At 43.4% G+C, this 19,708-nt stretch overlaps 2 protein-coding genes across 2 annotated transcripts in view; one reads left to right on the top strand and one right to left on the bottom strand.

Moving 5' to 3' along the window:
• The window catches only part of LOC137618090 (uncharacterized), a 438,647-nt gene that overhangs the window by 226,152 nt on the left and 192,787 nt on the right, over positions 1 to 19,708 (bottom strand). The gene's annotated exons all lie outside the window — the stretch shown is intronic.
• LOC137618089 (uncharacterized) overlaps positions 1 to 19,708 on the top strand; it is a 64,337-nt gene that overhangs the window by 12,985 nt on the left and 31,644 nt on the right. The window contains 2 exon segments of the mRNA XM_068348064.1: positions 14,120 to 14,349; positions 16,785 to 16,901. Coding sequence (XP_068204165.1) covers positions 14,120 to 14,349; positions 16,785 to 16,901 — 347 coding nt within the window.

The following is a 19,708-nucleotide window of genomic DNA, read 5'->3' as shown; positions in this document are numbered from 1 at the left end:
TTGATGAAATTCGAAAGCTCTCTTCGAAACAAAGTGGTAGAGGTCAACTCAGACAACACCACAGCTTTGGCGTACATCTCCAAGCAAGGAGGCACGCACTCCCTTACGCTGTACGAGATCGCAAGGGACCTTCTCATATGGTCAAGAAATCGAGGCATCTCCCTGTTGACGAGATTCATCCAGGGGGACTTGAACGTCTTGGCAGACTGTCTCAGTCGGAGGGGTCAGGTGATACCCACGGAATGGACCCTCCACAAGGACGTGGGCAAGAGTCTTTGGGCTACTTGGGGTCAACCCACCATAGACCTCTTTGCCACCTCGTTGACCAAAAGGTTACCAATCTATTGCTCACCAGTCCTAGATCCAGAAGCAATCCACATAGACGCGTTTCTACTGGATTGGTCTCATCTGGACTTATATGCATTCCCACCATTCAAGATAGTCAACAAGGTACTGCAGAAGTTCGCCTCTCACGAAGGGACAAGGTTGACGTTGGTTGCTACCCTCTGGCCCGCGAGAGAGTGGTTCACCGAGGTACTTCAATGGCTGGTAGACATTCCAAGAAGTCTTCCTCTAATGGTAGATCTCTTACGTCAGCCCCACGTAAAGAATGTTCATCAAAGCCTCCCCGCGCTTCGTCTGACTGCCTTCAGACTATCGAGAGACTCTCAAGAGCTCGAGGCTTTTCGAAGGAGGCAGCCAGTGCGATTGCGAGAGCTAGGAGAGCTTCTACCATCAGAGTATACCGGTCGAAGTGGGAAGTCTTTCGAGACTGGTGCAAGCCAGCATCTGTGTCCTCTTCCAGTACCTCTGTAGCCCAAATCGGAGATTTTCTTTTACATCTGAGAAATGTTCGCTCCCTCTCAGCTCCCACGATTAAGGGCTACAGGAGCATGTTGGCTTCGGTCTTTCGTCATAGAGGCTTAGATCTTTCCAACAATAAAGATCTCCAAGATCTCCTTAAGTCTTTCGAGACCTCTAAGGAACGTCGTTTGGCAACTTCTGGATGGAACTTAGACGTGGTCCTAAGGTTCCTCATGTCAGACAGGTTTGAGCCATTACATTCAGCCTCCCTGAATGATCTCACCCTCAAGACGCTTTTCCTAGTGTGCTTGGCTTCGGCTAAAAGGGTCAGTGAAATTCATGCCTTCAGTAAGAACATCGGCTTTTCTACAGAAAAAGCCACATGTTCACTTCAACTTGGTTTCCTGGCCAAAAATGAACTGCCTTCTCGTCCTTGGCCTAAGTCTTTTGATATACCTTGCCTGTCAGAGATCGTAGGCAACGAACTTGAAAGAGTGCTGTGTCCAGTTAGAGCTCTTAAGTTCTACTTAGCTCGTACTAAGTCCTTACGAGGTGGATCTGAAGCATTATGGTGCTCAGTTAAGAAACCATCATTGCCTATGTCAAAGAATGCTTTGTCATATTTTATCAGATTTTTAATACGAGAGGCTCATTCTCACTTGAATGAAAAAGACCGATGCTTGCTTAAGGTTAAGACGCACGAAGTAAGAGCTATAGCAACTTCCGTGGCCTTCAAGCAAAATAGATCTCTGCAAAGTATTATGGACGCGACCGTTTGGAGAAGCAAGTCGGTATTCGCGTCATTTTACTTAAAAGATGTCCAGACTCTTTACGAGGACTGCTACACACTGGGTCCATTCGTTACAGCGAGTGCAGTAGTGGGTAAGGGTTCTACCACTACATTCCCTTAATTCCAATATCCTTTTAATCTGCTCTTGAAATGTTTTTTAATTGGGTTGTACGGAAGGCTAAGAAGCCTTTCGCATCCTTTTTTTGATTTGGCGGGTGGTCAAATGTCATTTCTTGAGAGCGCCCAGATTAGGGGTTTGATGAGGTCCTGTTGTATGGGTTGCAGCCCTTGATACTTCAGCTCCTGGGAGTCTTTCAGCATCCTAAGAGGATCGCTGGGCTTCGTGAGGAAGACAGACTAACAAGGCAGAGTAATCGTCTAAGTCAACTTCCTTACCAGGTACCTATATATATTTGGGTTTTGTTATGATATAACTGTCAAAAACTCTAAGCATATACACTGTAAACTTAATTAACTCTGGTCTCTACCCACCACCATGGGTGTGAATCAGCTATTATATATTCACCGGCTAAGTTAAATATTTAAAAATGATATTTTAATTATAAAATAAATTTTTGAATATATAAATAGAGACCCAGCGGGATGAGAAGAATTGGGTCTGTTTACATGTATATGCGGTATCTGGCCGATAGTTGGCGCTAGTGGGCACACCCGCAACCTTCATAGCGATCGCTCGCGAGTTTTTGTGTTTTTCTGTCGAGCCGCCGGAGGCTCAGCTATTATATATTCACCGGGTAAGTATATTCAAAAATTTATTTTATAATTAAAATATCATATTTCAGGCAAGTATACGAGAGGGTTATTGGCTACTCTATTTACATCTCTAGGGAAATTGTGTATATTTCTTTGCATACAACATAGACTATGCACAGAATATCCCTGAATCCATAGCTCAAATACTTGATATGAAGCAAAATTGCAAAGGCTGCTTTGCAGTTCACCACGTGGATTGACTTCCGTTGTGGCTCAGTTGGTTGCCTGATTACCAATGAGGCTTTGCCAAATCCAGATAGCCAAGAAGCAACAAACGCCTTTTTACTTTCTGGACCGAGGGCCGTTGAATTCCTCGCATAACCTAGCCAATTAGTGGACGAACTGGGTCTTGAGGAAGTGTGACTACTATCATTTCCAATCTCAGTAGGCAGGTCCCAAGGAGAGAGGTGTTCAAGCTACACAACTCATGGATGGAAGGTCCTAGAGTGCTGGAGGAAGGCGAGTCAAGACTCCCACATCCGTAGGGCAGTTACATCTTGTCCTTACTCCAGTGTCACTAGCACCAATATCGCCACCTGTCAACACACGGACATAAATGAGGGTCAACGGCTTTGAAGCAGACCAATGCTAAGAAGCAATCCCCAAGCTGCCCTTTTATGGCAAGGGATATAGGCGTAGAAGAGGAAAAGCTGGAAGACGTGGTCTCACTTACTCGGGGCGGCCATTTCTCCTACCTGTCCACCGGTGGGAGGATGCCTGAAGAGCAAGGGATGGGAGTTCCAGTGGGTAGAACCTTAGGCTGTCTCCATCCTCCGAGCAGGGTACCACATCCCGTTCATTCTCTCTCTTCATCCAGTGAATTCATGCTTCTTCATGAAGAGATTACTGAAGGTACTCGCCCTTCAGGTGGAAGACCAAACCATGTTGGAAAAGGACAGTCTCCAAGAGGTCCTAGATGGGTCTCCAGGCTTTAACAGTTCATTCTTTCTTGTAGAGAATGAGTCTGGAGGTTGGAGAACAATCATCAACATCTCAGCCTTGAACAGATTTGCCCAACAAACCCATTCAAGATGGACATGGCAAACACGTTAAGACCGGCTGTTAGGCTGATAGATTTTATGGTAACACTGCATAAAAAAAATGCTGGCCTTTTGAGATTTCACAAAAGAAGCTAAAGAATTCTAGATCTTTTGAAGCTTATCACTTATCAAAACTTGATTGGTTAAGTGCTGTATTTGAGTTTGATATACTGACTTGAACAATATATGCAGTAGTTGCTAACAAATCCATAGGGATACATCTTTAAATGCAATTTGGAGAATGGGCCGGTGTCAGACCGAAGCGACACAGACTGAAAAGACAAAGGAACTGTGGTGTATCCCAGTTTTGCTTCTTGCTATAAACTGTCGGATTGTCTCTTCTCTACTAGAGGCATATGTCGTTTGAAAGGAAAGAAAATGGCTTTTTTAGTTTTAGGGGTAAATCTTGATAAAAACAAAGCTTCTAGAGAAGCAATGTGAACGTGAGGTCAGTATAGAAATAACATTTATTAAAATTACATTTTCAATATTAAACTTACCCGATAATCATGTAGCTGTCAACTCCGTTGCCCGACAGAATTCTATGGAGGGATACGCCAGCTATCACAATACTAGAAGGGGGTGTACTTACCAGCGCCACCTGTGGCCAGGTACTATAGTACTTCTTGTTGACACCTCCTCAATTTTTCCTCTGTCGTGCTTCCGGCAAGACGTTCTGGGATACGCTTATGATCTTGGAGTATTTTCACGGCTTTTGGTGAAGTATTTCTCTCAGATTTCGGCTGTCGCTTTACTGGAAAACTTCTATATTAGCTTAGATAGCTATTATTTAGTCCTGATTAACGGTTAACGATCTTTTGCTTGATTTTGAAACCCCACTTGGCTAACTCTTTTGATTCAAGATGTCTGACATTTCACAAGCCCCCACCCATAGACGATGTAGGTCTTGTAATAGGCGTATTCCGAAGGCCTCGGTAGATCCTCACACCGCTTGTTCTGACTGTAGGGAAAGGCCCTGTCAGTTAGAAGATCGATGTGAGGAATGCGCCGGACTTTCGGAACTTGATTTTGTCCGTCTTCTTAAGTATTCAACCAAGTTAGAGAGAGAGAGAGTTAGGAGGAGTTCTTCTCACTCTTCACTTTTTTCCTCACCTCATGATCCCCTACCTTTTCCTACCCCTGTAGTGGCTACCCCCGAACCTACTATTTGCCCTCAGCCTGATATGTCTGTTGTTTTGCGTGCCATTCAGGCCTTAGGTGACAAAGTAGAGTCAGTGGTTAGTGATCATAAGTCTCTTATGGCCGAAGTCAAGGAACTTAAGGTCAAGAGTGCAGTGGGTGGTATTAGTGCCAGTGCTGTGACGAGTGCTAGTGTCAGTGCAGTGCCAAGTGCTAGTGTCAGTGTCAGTGTGGTGCGTGAGGATACTTCTGTGCGTGCCAGTCGTCCTCCCAGTCCGGGACCTCTTGCAAGCTCCCAAGCCCAGGGGAGAAGCAATGTCGAAGGGCAAAAGGGTTCGGCAGGCCTTGATCGGCGCACAGAAGTATCCTCGGTGGTTGCGGGCGTGTCTTCCAGAGACCGTCACTCCCACCTGCAGACGATTGAGCCCGTCTTTTACTCGTCTGCTGATCAATTGTCAGGGAAGAAACGCTGGACTCAGGTCTCAAGACCACTCAAACACAGAGTCCAGACCTCAAGAACTCAACCGGGCTGCAGTCATTGGATCAGCTCTGACTCGCCGCAGTCATCAGTTGAATGCACTCCGCCTAAGAGGAGTAAGGTTCTGCCGCAACAGATCTCTGCTGTTAAGGCTTTACCTCAGCAGACCTTAGTGTCTGCCGACCCCAAGTTGACTCTACTGCAGTCCATGCAGTCACAACTTGCGGTCTTGATGCGTGAGTGTCAGGCTGAGAAGGTTACACCTCCTCCTGCGATCGCTCCGCCTGACCGCAGTACTGCCTGCCAGGCGTACGATGTTGAGGCTCCTCAGGATACCTTACCACGTTCTGAGTTTAGCAGTTGCTCGGTGAGACAGTGGATGAGTCTCACAGGGACCCTTTCATCGCTGGCCCTGTTCGTCGAGCTAGGGAGACTCCACCTCCGCCCTCTTCAATTCCATCTTGCAGCTCATTGGGACAAGGGTTTGACTCTCGAAGCAGTCTCTATCCCAGTCACCAAAGAGATGAAGACCACTCTCTTGTGGTGGAAGACCAATCTCCTTCTCAGGGAGGGCCTATCGTTGGCTATTCAGACCCCCAATCTTCATCTCTTCTCAGATGCATCGGACTCGGGCTGGGGTGCGACCTTGAACGGACAGGAATGCTCGGGAACGTGGAACGAGGAACAGGGAACGCTCCACATCAACTGCAAGGAGCTACTAGCAGTTCATTTAGCCCTGCTGAACTTCAAGTCCCTCCTGCTAGGCAAGGTGGTGGAGGTGAACTCAGACAACACCACAGCCTTGGCTTACATCTCCAAGCAAGGAGGGACCCATTCGAGGAGCCTATACGAGATCGCAAGGGACCTCCTCATTTGGTCAAGAAGTCAAAACCTCACTTTAGTCACGAGGTTCATTCAGGGCAACATGAACGTCTCAGCAGATCGCCTAAGCAGAAGGGATCAGGTCATTCCCACGGAATGGACCCTCCACAAGAGTGTGTGCAACAGACTTTGGACCTTGTGGGGTCAGCCTACCATAGATCTGTTTGCCACCTCCATGACCAAGAGACTTCCGCTGTACTGTTCCCCAGTTCCAGACCCAGCAGCAGTTCATGTGGATGCTTTTCTGCTGAACTGGTCCCATCTCGACCTTTACGCATTTCCACCGTTCAAGATAATAAACAAAGTCCTTCAGAAGTTCATCTCGCACGAAGGGACACGGCTGACGCTGGTTGCTCCCCTTTGGCCTGCAAGAGAATGGTTCACAGAGGTACTTCAATGGCTAGTCGACGTCCCCAGGACTCTCCCTCTAAGAGTGGACCTTCTACGTCAACCTCACGTAGACAGGTTGCACCCAAACCTCCACGCTCTTCGGCTGACTGCCTTCAGACTGTCGAAAGATTCGCTAGAGCTAGAGGCTTTTCGAAGGAGGCAGCCAGCGCGATTGCCAGAGCAAGAAGGGTTTCCACTCGTAGAGTCTACCAATCTAAGTGGGAAGTCTTCCGGAGCTGGTGTAGAGCCAATGCAGTATCCTCTACCAATACCTCTGTGACCCAAATAGCTGACTTCCTATTACATCTTAAGAATGAGAGATCCCTTTCAGCCCCTACGATTAAAGGGTACAGGAGTATGTTGGCTTCAGTTCTCCGCCACAGAGGTTTGGACCTTTCTTCCAACAAGGACCTTCAAGACATCCTTAAGTCTTTTGAGACTTCTAAAGAGCGTCGTCTATCCACTCCAGGCTGGAACCTAGACGTAGTCTTAAGGTTCCTTATGTCACCTAGGTTCGAACCTCTCCAGTCAGCTTCCTTCAAGGACCTTACCCTCAAGACTCTTTTTCTCGTCTGCCTTGCAACAGCTAAGAGAGTCAGTGAGGTTCATGCCTTCAGCAAGAACATTGGTTTCACGACCGAATCTGCAACATGTTCTTTTCAGCTCGGATTCTTAGCTAAGAATGAACTTCCTTCACGTCCTTGGCCTAGATCGTTTGAAATACCTAGCCTCTCCAACATGGTAGGTAACGAGCTAGAGAGAGTTCTTTGCCCTGTCAGAGCTCTCAAGTATTATCTGAATAGGTCTAAACCTATTCGAGGACAGTCAGAAGCCTTATGGTGTGCCATCAAGAAACCTGCGAGGCCCATGTCCAAGAACGGGGTTTCGTATTATATAAGGCTGCTGATTAGAGAAGCCCATTCTCACTTAAAGGAGGAAGACCTTGCGTTGCTGAAGGTAAGGACCCACGAAGTAAGAGCCGTAGCTACTTCGATGGCCTTTAATAAAAACCGTTCTCTGCAGAGCATAATGGATGCAACCTATTGGAGGAGCAAGTCAGTGTTTGCATCATTTTATCTTAAAGATGTCCAGTCTCTTTACGAGAACTGCTACACCCTGGGACCATTCGTAGCAGCGAGTGCAGTAGTAGGTGAGGGCTCAGCCACTACATTCCCTTAACCCCATAACCTTTTTTAACCTTTCTCTTGAATGCTTTTATTGTTGTTTTTATGGTTGTTACGGTAGGCTAAGAAGCCTTCCGCATCCTTTTGATTTGGCGGGTGGTCAATTCATTCTTGAGAAGCGCCTGGGTTAGAGGTTGTGTAGAGGTCCATTAGTAGGGGTTGCAGCCCTATATACTTTAGCACCTTTGAGTTGATTCAGCCTCCAAGAGGAACGCTGCGCTCAGTAAGGAAGACGAACTTAAAAAAGAGGCAGAGTAACGGTTCAATTCGACTTCCTTACCAGGTACTTATTATTTCATTGTTATTTGAGATAACTGTTATATGAAATATGGGATACTTAGCTATCCTTTAATCTTGTACACTGGTTTTCACCCACCCCCCTGGGTGTGAATCAGCTACATGATTATCGGGTAAGTTTAATATTGAAAAATTTTATTTTTATTAGTAAAATAAATTTTTGAATATACTTACCCGATAATCATGATTTAATTGACCCTCCCTTCCTCCCCATAGAGAACCAGTGGACCGAGGAAAAATTGAGGAGGTGTCAACAAGAAGTACTATAGTACCTGGCCACAGGTGGCGCTGGTAAGTACACCCCCTTCTAGTATTGTGATAGCTGGCGTATCCCTCCATAGAATTCTGTCGGGCAACGGAGTTGACAGCTACATGATTATCGGGTAAGTATATTCAAAAATTTATTTTACTAATAAAAATAACATTTTTTCACACAGGAATTTGCTTATAAGCACAATAATTAAGATGAATGAAATATGCTGAATGTTGTTAGCTTTATTGGCCGAATACATTTGTATTGGCACGACAAAGTAAAATGTCATGTTAGGATAGGATATTGGGGTGACTTAGTATAAGACTTACATGAAGTTTTTAACAGCCCGACCTCTCGGCAGATTCATGTCTTCATCCTTTCCTGGGGGCCATTCAGTGTTGTACTGGGTCTCCTTCCCCGTGGTTGAAGTTTAAAATCTAAAAATAGCTGTCTTCTTTAGGATCTTTCTTCTCTGATGTTGCCAAGGGATCTTTCTGTTTCCTTTCTTCTCCTTGGATGAGAACTACGGACTCCTGTGGCTTCTGAGCCCAGTGCTAGAATGTGCTTTTGGGGCTGGGGACTGAACTGGCTGCTTCTAGACTGGTCCATCTTTTGTGGGTGTAGCACATGTGCTCAGTATGTAATCATTCCTGTGTGCTGCATAAGGTAGATGTATGTCAACTCCTCCTCTCTCTAGATTATACAAAGGTATGATTATGGGTACCCTTTCTTTGAAAGCTGCCACCCTCATCCCGGAGCGAGTGATGGAAAATGCCCAGATACCCTTTCCACAAGATTCAGTCAATAAGACTTAGCCCGGTATGACAGATGCTTCTCACATACAGTACCAACTACCATTAACACTCTCCAGGGATTATGTGTGTGTATCATCCAGTAGGATGGTAGGCGTCCTGGTCGGTACCAACAGTGGGGCAATCTGGGTTGAGATCATGTGGAGTGGTGCCTTGTTCTGCTAGCTCTCTGATAGATCGTGAGAGAGGGACTTTCTGTGATGGTGGTTGTAAGGAACGTCTCTCTCCAGCCAGAGCATCTTTCTGTAGATAGAGGACTTCCTAGCCTACCTCTGCTGGAGAAGCCCCTTGAGAGCTAGGATTCCTCCTCCTGGGGGGACCTGACCTTACTCAAAGGTAACTTTTGGCAGTCTTGTCTACTTGAGATTTAGGTCCCAGATTGGTATGGTCCATGTTCTCTGGACACTGGCATATGCACCTCTTGCTAACCCAAGGAGAGCATCGTAGAGATCTTCCCCTCAAGATATTTTTTCTTTTCTCTGCACTAGTAAGAGTTTACAAGAGTTTTCAAGCTCTTCATCATGTCAAACCTTAGAGGGAGAGTTGCTCTGTTGCCTTTGTCATCACACAGACTTTGTTGTGAAGACCAAGTACCACTTGGTCTTAAATACAGATTTGGGACTTTCTCAACCCAATCCCTCAGATGTAAGTTGATTCGAAGACTCCTGGTATTACGTGATGGCTCTGCAGTACTACTTAAAAAGGACTCTACATCCTTTGCCTGAGTGTCACACCCTTTTCATTAGCCCCAACTAGAACAAGATGTTAGTTTCTTGGTACTGTTTATTCTAGGTTTGAAGGTTACTTGCTTGCAGATACAGGTTGGGTTAGTGAAAACCTTTGCCATCTAAAGGGGGAAATCACATTTGTAGCCTTATCAGTTGCCTTCTGGTTTACTTGCTGGTGTACTTGAGGCTGAAGGTAGGATCTGAAGGTTATGGGCGATCTTTTCCTCTCTCCACTTACGGACATGACCCACAGATCCTTGGACCTCTTTTCTTGGGTTCTGAAATGGCTGGTCAGTAGTAGTGTATCACTCCCAGCTCCCTTACAGAACTAGTAATAAAGTAATGTTTCTAGCATTAGTCACAAGGCGAGTTAGGATGTCGAGGTCTTCTAGCCTCTTTCTTAGTCTCCTCTCAAGGGGATGCTGCAACCGCAACCATTTTACACTGGCCAGATGTCTGATGCTGGTAGGTTATGCATTTGATCATCTTTTTTTGCAGACTGTGTCTGTCAAATAGCAACTCCTGTGTTTACTTGTCAAGAAAGGATAGGTTGTTGTCTAACCAAACATTTCCCTTGATGGGCCTGGATTGTCTTAATACTGGTTTCCTTTTATGCTATCACTGGACGAGGCCCTAATAGTTTCTACATCCCTATGAATAGCTATTAAGTGATTGTTAGAGTCCCCTTCCTTGCGCCAGTATGAGACCAGGAAAGAAGACATGTCCAAGGAAGAAGAGAACCTTTCAGCTTAGTTCTAAGTAACTTTCTCTTACCAATGAGTGAGTCCATATATTAAAGGACAAAAGGTTTGCATATGTACTGGAACAAATAAATTTTAAAAGTAATTTGTAATTTGAGTTCTCTAAAGTTAGTTGTTCCGACACAGATACAAACCCTCGCTATTTATTAGGGTATTACTTTCGGCAACGCTGAAAACCAGCCAAGACAATTTTAGTGAGGGATAATTACCCCATCCGCTAGTTAGTGAGAGGGGGTTGGGGTACACTAGCTACCCCGCTCACTCACACCTGTCGGTTGAGTAACCACTTTTACTTTTGGCTCGGTAGAGTGTAGACGTGCCGTCTCTCTCTCCCGTTAACAAACTGCCTTGACTTTATTACTTTTTCATTTTCTTTTGTGTGTGTTGGTGTGCGTATGCTTATTGTCCCGCTATGCAGACATGTCCTGGGATTGAGGGTCGCTGCTGCGGCACCTTCATGTCGTCCTTGGAGACAGACCCACAGCCTTTATGCCCGGTTTGCCGGCGAACTCAGTGTTCGCGGGACAACACCTGTTCCGAGTGTAGGGAGTGGCCTGCCTCCCAGTGGGAGAGGTTTGCGCGTAAGCAGAAGTAGTCTAAACTAAACGCGAATCTTCGCTTTCGGGGTTTTCCTCGAAATCAAAGAAATCGCGGGCTTCTGCTTCCTCTACGCCCAAATCTCTGCCCGAAGCAAATCCTCGACCAGGCCCTTCCGGGGTACGGACGAGCAGTAGCGCAGGGCTTGTGACTCCAGGTCAACCCTGGGGGATAGATGAGGATGACGGCTCCCCAAGTGAGTCGGCTCCTTCTCTTCCCCAGGGAGCGCCTGTTCCTTGCCAGACCTTGGGTCTGGTTTCGACGCCAAGGAGTTAGCTAACTCACCAGGGCTCTCTCCAAGGCGGGCTTCCCCTTTGGGGGAACATATCTCTTGTTCGCTAGTGAAGGTTGCCTCTGTGCATCAGCAATCTCCTTACGCTTTAGGTTCTCCTCCAGGGGCGGAAAGAGAACCTTGTTATAAGCGTAGTTCTCCTTCGGGCGAACTTTCCTCCCCTGCGGAGGATTTATCTGTCGATCGTAATCAGTCTCCCCCTCAGGCGGAGTCTGTTGTACGTTCCTCTCCGGAGGTTCGTAGAGTGGAGGGGTGGGTAACCCCTCTCCACCCTGGGCGTTCTCCTCGGGCTGTGAGGAGACATCTTTATGAACCTGCTGGTTCTCCTCATGTTAACCCTTCGGGGTCTCGTGACGATCACCCTTCGGGCTGGCGTGATCGTGAGTCGTCGGGCTCTCGTGACGATCACCCTTCGGGCTGGCGTGATCGTGATTCGTCGGGCTCTCGTGACGATCACCCTTCGGGCTGGCGTGATCGTGAGTCGTCGGGCTCTCGTGACGATCACCCTTCGGGCTGGCGTGATCGTGAGTCGTCGGGCTCTCGTGACGATCACCCTTCGGGCTGGCGTGATCGTGAGTCGTCGGGCTCTCGTGACAATCACCCTTCGGGCTGGCGTGATCGTGAGTCTTCGGGCTCTAGTCATGTTGATCCCGCGGGTTCTCATGACAGCAGGAGTCCTTCGGGTCTCCGTCGCGCTGAACCTTCGGGCTCTCGCGACTTGAAACCTTTGGGTTTCTGTTACGCTGAACCCTCGGGCTCTCGTAACGACGGTAACGTTGAACCTCCGGGTTCTCGTACCGTCAGTCACGCTGATCCTTCGGGATCTCGTTATACTGAACCCTTGGGCTCTTGTAACTCTAGTCGCTCTTAACACTTCAGTGTTTCGTGACAGAGAAACTCCAGTTTCTCGTTGTGTTGCTCCTTCGAGTTCACGCTGAACTTTCGGGTTCTCGTGATCAGAGTCATTCTTATTATGACAGAGAGTTTATAAACTCTTGTTGTGTTGATCGTTCGCGCTCACACAACACAAGCTATTGTTAACCTTGGGTGAGCATAGCAGTGAGTTCTCTCAACAACCTGAGAGCTCTCGCGCGCACGACCAAGGTGGCGCGCACGGCCAAATTGGTGTGCACGACCGACTTGGCGCGCGAACAAAATGGCGATCATGGCGCGCAAGTTCATACTATGGCGCGCCATATGCACTAACAGCCTATTGCTCGCCATGCGCGCGAACAATACACTGCACGCGAGCAACCTTATGCGCGCCAGGTGCGCGCAATCTGGAGAGGCACGCGCGAGCTCCCTTCCGCCTACCAACAGTTCGGCGCAAGAGCGCACGACCAAAAGTGGTTACTCAACCGACAGGTGTGAGTGAGCAGGGTAGCTAGTCTACCCCAACCCCCTCCCACTAACTAGTGGATGGGGTAATTATCCCTCACTAAAATTGTCTTGGCTGGTTTTCAGCGTTGCCGAAAGTAATACCCCAATAAATAGCTTCAGGTTTGGTTGTTGGAAAAAATACAAATTATTTCCAAATTTGTTATATTTCCTGCTACAACTACCCCTCTTAGTCCTAGGCCTAATGACAGAGGTGGTTAGTCTGTAACAGGTAGGAGGGTGGGCCTTCCCCTTCTCACCACCCGTCATCAACTGCCTACCTTCTTAACGATTCAAGGGCTGTTCCAACTCTGCTGAAGACATACCCCTGTTATAAAGAACTTAGGTTTGTATAGCTAAGAAAAACACAAATTTTAAAATCTGTTAGATTTGGATTCTTTCCTTCACCTCCATAAGTGAGCATGATGACCACCAGGTAATATTCATTGTAATAAATAGAATTTTCATATTTTTTTTTATTTCAATTCTTTTTATTTGATAGTTTCCACTCTTACTGATGTAAAGAGAGTTTGTTGGTTAAAGATATTCAAGTTTTCTGCCTTGACTTCAAGGTCATGAGGATTTTTGTACACCCACACAAACGATTGTTCCGATGCCTCATAGTGGATGACATTACATTACTGTTAATGTCATAGAGGGAGAGGGGATGTAGGAGAGGGAGAGAATTATCTTTTTCTTTTTTATTTAAGAGGTTGGCAAGTAGTGACTTCAAGAAAGTTGCACGTGATGACTACCAGGTAGATATTGAAATGATAAATTTTATGGTGAGAATTCTATATCTCTCATAATTTTCTGGGGTTATTTTTATTGTAGACACATTTGATCCATCAGGGATTTCAGTTAATTTGTTTGTTGTAGCTTATAGTTTTAATAGAATTCACTTTGTGATTTAGAGCTTATATTATTTATATGGTATGTATTTGATTAATGAGACTTGATTCCAAAGTGCTCGCTCAAAGGATTTGTTTGAAAATGAGAACTAAAAGTAGGAGTGAGTTGAAGCTGAAGAAGTCTGGCTTTTTGATGGGATTAGACCAAAGATAGTAAATGAAAAGTAAATCAAAATAAGCAATTCAGCTCTAGGCCTAAGAGTTTGTTTCAAAGAGCTTATAAGTTTTGTCTGAAATAGGCCATGCAACTTTTTAGTAGTAAATCTCTTCCCCCTCCTTATGGAGAGTTTAGGATTATAATGAACCATATCAGTGTTTTTGTTGTGATGAAGAATATCCTGACTAGATTATACATTTCAGTGTGCAGTACTGCATGGTTGTATTTTAAGGAATTACCATGTATTTGTTCATTCGTCTGTATATAGATCACATTGCTGTATATGGCTTATTTGCTATGCATTTATGGTTTTGATCAGAATATTTAGTGTTTATATATGGTAGACTGTGTAATCAATTGGTTTCATTAGTGTTGGAAAGATAGAATTTGCTGAACTATCAGTAATGTGCCAATAGGAATGAAAGTCATAATGCATTTACCCTATTTTGCAGAGGCAACACCAACAAAGTGCAAACGAGGTATCCAGTTTGAAGGTGTAACGGTATTCTACTTCCCCCGGTCTCAAGGCTTCACATGCGTTCCATCACAAGGAGGCTCAACATTAGGGATGTCCAGACGCCATGCTTATATCCGTCAGTTTTCTCTTGCCGAACATGCTGTAGAACAAAGGAGAGCTCATCGGGAATACCTTTTGAGACTAAGACAACAGCGATCTGCAAGGGTAAGCATTTTTTAATATACTTTACAGTATGCAAAAATATTGTGATAGGTGAAACAACTTGTGTTAAGTACAGTACTCACAAGTCGGACTAAAATCTAACTTGTAAGAAATTTCCTTTAAAAAAATAATGCTTATAAAGAGGTAAGTTTATGTGCTTGCTTAAGGAACAAATACTAGATATGAAAAAAAAAAGCAAAAATGTGAGATTAAAAAGAATTTTGTTAATAAAACAATTATCATATAGTAAACTTGAATACGCTACATATGCAAAATGAAAATGTGCTTAGTATAGGAAAGAAATAAAGTACACTAACTTTAGAAGGATTGGACTTGATTGGTAACAGGAAATTAGCTGACTTAGAGTATGTTGATGATGCTGTCCATATTAGCAGAACACCACAGGACTGGCAAAGCTTGCTTACCAGAATGCATGAAATATCACTTGAGGTTGGACTCAGGAAAAATAGAAGACAGACAGAGATGATGAGAACAGAATATACAATGAAGATAAAATATCATTAGAAGGAGAAAGGCTTAATGAGGGGGAATCATTTAAATATTTGGGACCCATGATCTAATACAGGATCTTTAGAATTTGAGTTTAATGAAAGATTGAAAAAGCACATCAGACAATGGCTAGGTTAAGTAAAATTTGGAAATCAAATCGCCTGAAATTTCATATAAAAATCAGGCTATATATCAGTTTGGTGAGATCTGTGTTACTGTATGGACGTGAGTCTTGATATGGCAGTGAAACACTATCCAACAGATTTTGTAGATTTGAGAACAAAGCCCTCAGAAGAATATTGCGAGTTAAATGGCAGGGCACGACTAGAAATGAAACCATAAGAGAGATTACTCGAGTGCCATATGTGGATGAGATCATGATGAGGGGTAGATGTAGATGGTTTGGGCATGCTCTTTGCACTCCCCAAGAGAGGATACTTCACCAGACTTTCAACTGAGCTCCACAAGGTAATAGAAGAGTTGGAAGACCCAGTCCTACATGGCTGAGGACTATGAAGCATAAAGTGGGAGATGAGGAATGGAGAAGTATTGATTTAAAAGCTCAAGATAGAGACGACTGGCAAAATCTAACAGAGACCCTTTGTGTCAAAGGATGATGAGGATGATGAACTTTAGACATAAATTACTATTACTGTTTATAAACTAAAATTGCCTTATTTGATTACATAAAAGGTACCCTTTGCTATCAGAGGCACGACCATTTCAGTATACCATATTCAGGAAAAAAGTTATTGTGTGCTGTACAGTTCTGTAATTAAGAGAGCAAAAACATTCAGGAAAGAACATCATAATTTATGCAAGAGAGTTAGTGAATTGAGTTTTTAGGTTACAAAATTTAACATACCTGTCATTCACAGTAAGGTTCCTGCTGATATTAGCAAACATTGCCAACTATCTAACACTGAAAGTCTGAGCTTTTTCATTGCGTACTGTATGTGTATTTGCATTTTTTATTAGATTCTTTGATTAGTTATGATATGCTAATAGTAATTCTATACTATTTTTTAAAGAAGCTGTTCGGCTAAAATATCTTGTAAATGTAAAGGCACATATTGTTGACAGAGGTAGAGTAACATCAGCTTTCGAAGAACAACGAAAAACGGTGAAGAGAATCCAAACTAATTGTTGGTTGTTGAGATCACTTGACATCATTAAAAAAAGTATGAAAGCAATATATGACAATTAACATAAAGAAAATATACAATTTCTCATCAGACTTATGAACTGCTTACGTATACAGAACATTACTCACTAAAGCTAGTGAATAGCGACGCGTGAAATTGAAGTGATGTAGTCCTTTTGGTTACATGTCTATTTCTAATGCTTATTTTTATTAAATTATAAATACTGCTTTATGATTTGATGTACAGTACTGTATTTTTTATTTTTGTCAGACATTTCAAAGTATTTCCTTTTGTACAAATACTGTACAGTATTTTTAAAGTACTAAATTTGTATTCTATAGGAGCTGGGTTAAGGAAAGGGGAAGTAAACTAACAAAAGGCAATGGCAGGCTTTGTTTAGCATAGCCTAATCTAACAAAAATGGAACATGCAAGATCTGTAGGATACATGAATAAATCGTGCATAAGAGACAAATTTTAAGTGTCCCGTGATATAAGAGGTAGCACAATATGTGAGTTTATATAAGTGACAATAAGCAAAATAGTCTAAAAATTCACAGCACTCCTTCATGTAAATACACTGTGTGATGCTCTATTTTAGACTGAAGCCAGAGATCATTGTGATGATATTTAGTGGGAACTCAGCAATAGAAGATTGTTAATTTGTTAGATCCATAACAACTTAGGAAGTTTCCAGACAAGATGGGATCCAACTTAGCATATGGAATTAAACTTAGGGTATGATTAATCAAATTTTAGTTTAATTATGTACTTTTTTCACTAGGAACGGGGCGATAGCAGCAGCAGAGGAAGTAGTTCTGAAGACAGTGAAGAAAACAGTGAGGAGGCTAGTGATCTCTCTGATTCTGAGTTAGATGCAGATTCATATTTTTTTCTACAGGTAAGATTATCCTTCTGAGATGAGATTATGTTTCTATTTGAATGCTGTTAATTTATTATTTCTCTTTGGTATGCTACTTTTAAGTTTTTACTTGAATTTAGTAGAAGTGTTACTGTTCTACTTGAGCTGAGAGAAAAATCTAATTCTCTATCACATTATATTCCTTGTTAATTTTTGTAGGCCCTTCTACCAGCCCTCATTTGATCCACCAGGGTTGTTTATAATTTTTTTAACTTATTCTTTTATATCATAGTTTTTTGTATAGAAATATCTTTGATTTTTCCTATATGTTTTTCAAGTTCCTTAGGCATCTTATTGAATGCAGTAGTCTAAAAGTGTACTGTAATTATTTATACTGATAATCTCCGACACTGTCTTATAATATTTGGATCTTGCGGTAACAATATTTATGCGACAAAATTGTAAAACATTTTAAATTTTCCCATGGCAGCCATACGCAACAATGAATGAGGTAAGATAAATTTGGATGCTGCCTCAATATATACACGTCCCACTTTGTGAGATGCATCACTCACGACACCGTCTATTGGTGCTAGAGAGAGTGTTTATTTTTGTATTTTGTGGTTAAATATTTTAATAAGAAAAACTGATTTCCTCCAAATGCCCAAGTATGTCTCCTGCTGGTAATAAAAAAAAAAGAAAAAATAGGCCAGCCACTTTGGGATAGAAAAGGAAATTGTAGTCAACGGTACAAAATTCTTGAGTACAAGAAGTGAGTAATGGCAGCAATAAAATTGTCTGCTTCAATTCATTCATTAATAGTTGCAAGAAAGACGATAGGACATTTGGAAGAAATAGATCAATAACCAATGACGCAAATGCTGGTGAAACTGTCCTTATTAGAAGAACACCACAGGATTTGCAATGCTTGCTTACTAGAATACCTAAAGAAAGACAGAGTTGATGAGAACGGTATATGCAATGTAAGTTGAAATATTATTAGAAGGAGAAATGATTAATGAGGTAGAATCATTCAAGTATTTAGGAACTATGATCTCTAATACTGGGTCTTTAGAATGGGAGTTTAATGAGAGGTGGAAAAAAAGCAAATCGGGCAATGGCTAGGTTAAGTAAAATTGGGAAGTCATAAAACAATTAGAATAGCGCCAACGTTATCCCTGCGTGTCGTAAGAGGCGACTAAAAGGGACGGGACGAGGGGCTGGGAACCCCCTCTCCTGTAAAAGTATCCTGTGAGACAGCAACAAAGAGATGGAGCTGGGGGGAGAGTGACTGCTCCCCGCACTCTAGTTTTGGGGTGTTTGAATGTGCGTGGATGTAGTACGATAGAGAGTAAAAGATGTGAGATTGGAAGTATGTTTAGAAGTAGAAGGATGGATGTATTGGCCTTGTGTAAGACAAAGATGAAAGGAAAGGGTGAAGTGATGTTTGGTGAAATGTCTGGTAGAGTGTCTGGGATTGAAAGGGGAAGAGCGAGAGAGGGTGTGGCTTTATTGTTGAGTGAATGGATGACAGGTAAAGTAGTGGAATGGAAGGAGATATCATCTAGGTTAATGTGGGTAAGGGTTAGGTTGGGTAGGGAATGTTGGGCGTTTGTCAGTGCGTATGGGCCAGGTAGTGAGAAAAGTGAAGAAGAGCGGAATGAGTTCTGGAATGAATTAACTAGGTGTGTAGAAGGACTGGGTAGAAGGAATTATGTAGTTGTTATGGGTGACTTAAATGCTAGAGTGGGTGCTGGAGAGGTAGAAGGTGTCATTGGGAAATATGGCGTACCAGGTGAAAATGAGAGTGGTGAGAGACTGGTAGATATGTGTGTTGAACAAGAGATGGTAATAAGTGCTAGCTTTTTTAAAAAGAAAGATAAAAATAAGTATACATGGGTAAGAGTGGCAAATGGAAGAGTAGTAGAAAGGGCATTAATGGATTATGTGTTGATAACTAAAAGAATGTTTGGAAGATTGAAAGACGTGCACGTGTTTAGGGGTATGGCTAACGGTATGTCTGATCATTTTTTGGTGGAAGGAAAATTAGTTGTAGCAAAAGAGTGGGGGAATAGAGTAGGTGGATGTAAAAGGGAGCTAGTGAGGGTTGAAGAGCTAATAAAACCGGGGGTAAAAAGTAAATATCAGGAAAGGTTGAAAATGGCATATGACGAGGTGAGAGTAAGAGAAACTGGTAATTTAGAGGAGGAGTGGAAGTTAGCAAAAGAAAATTTTGTTGCGATTGCAAGTGATGTATGTGGCAAGAAGGTTGTTGGAGGCAGCATGAGGAAGGGCAGTGAATGGTGGAATGAAGGAGTGAAGGTAAAAGTGGAAGAGAAAAAGAGGGCTTTTGAAGAATGGCTGCAGAGTAATAGTATAGAGAAGTATGAAAAATATAGAGAGCAAAAGGTGGAAGTAAAGCGCAAGGTACGTGAGGCAAAGAGGGCAGCTGACCTGAGGTGGGGTCAGGGACTGGGACAGTCATATGAAGAGAATAAGAAGTTTTGGAAAGAAGTGAAGAGAGTAAGGAAGGCCGGCGCAAGAATTGAAGAGACAGTGAAAGATGGAAATGGAAGGTTGTTAAAAGGAGAGGAGGCAAGGAAAAGGTGGGCGGAATATTTTGAAAGTTTGCTGAATGTTGAGGATGATAGGGAGGCAGATATAATTGCGGTTCCAGGTGTTGAGGTGCCAGTGATGGGAGATGAGAATGAGAGAGAGATTACAATAGAGGAAGTGAGGAGAGCACTAGATGAAACGAGAGTAGGAAAAGCATCGGGTATGGATGGTGTGAAAGCTGAGATGTTGAAGGAAGGGGGTGTGACTGTACTTGAATGGTTGGTGAGATT

Source organism: Palaemon carinicauda, chromosome 24, assembly GCF_036898095.1.
Source record: "Palaemon carinicauda isolate YSFRI2023 chromosome 24, ASM3689809v2, whole genome shotgun sequence".
In the NCBI taxonomy this organism is placed as follows: domain Eukaryota; kingdom Metazoa; phylum Arthropoda; class Malacostraca; order Decapoda; family Palaemonidae; genus Palaemon; species Palaemon carinicauda.
Note: the sequence above shows the minus strand (reverse complement) of the source record. Positions and strands in the feature narration are given on the sequence as shown.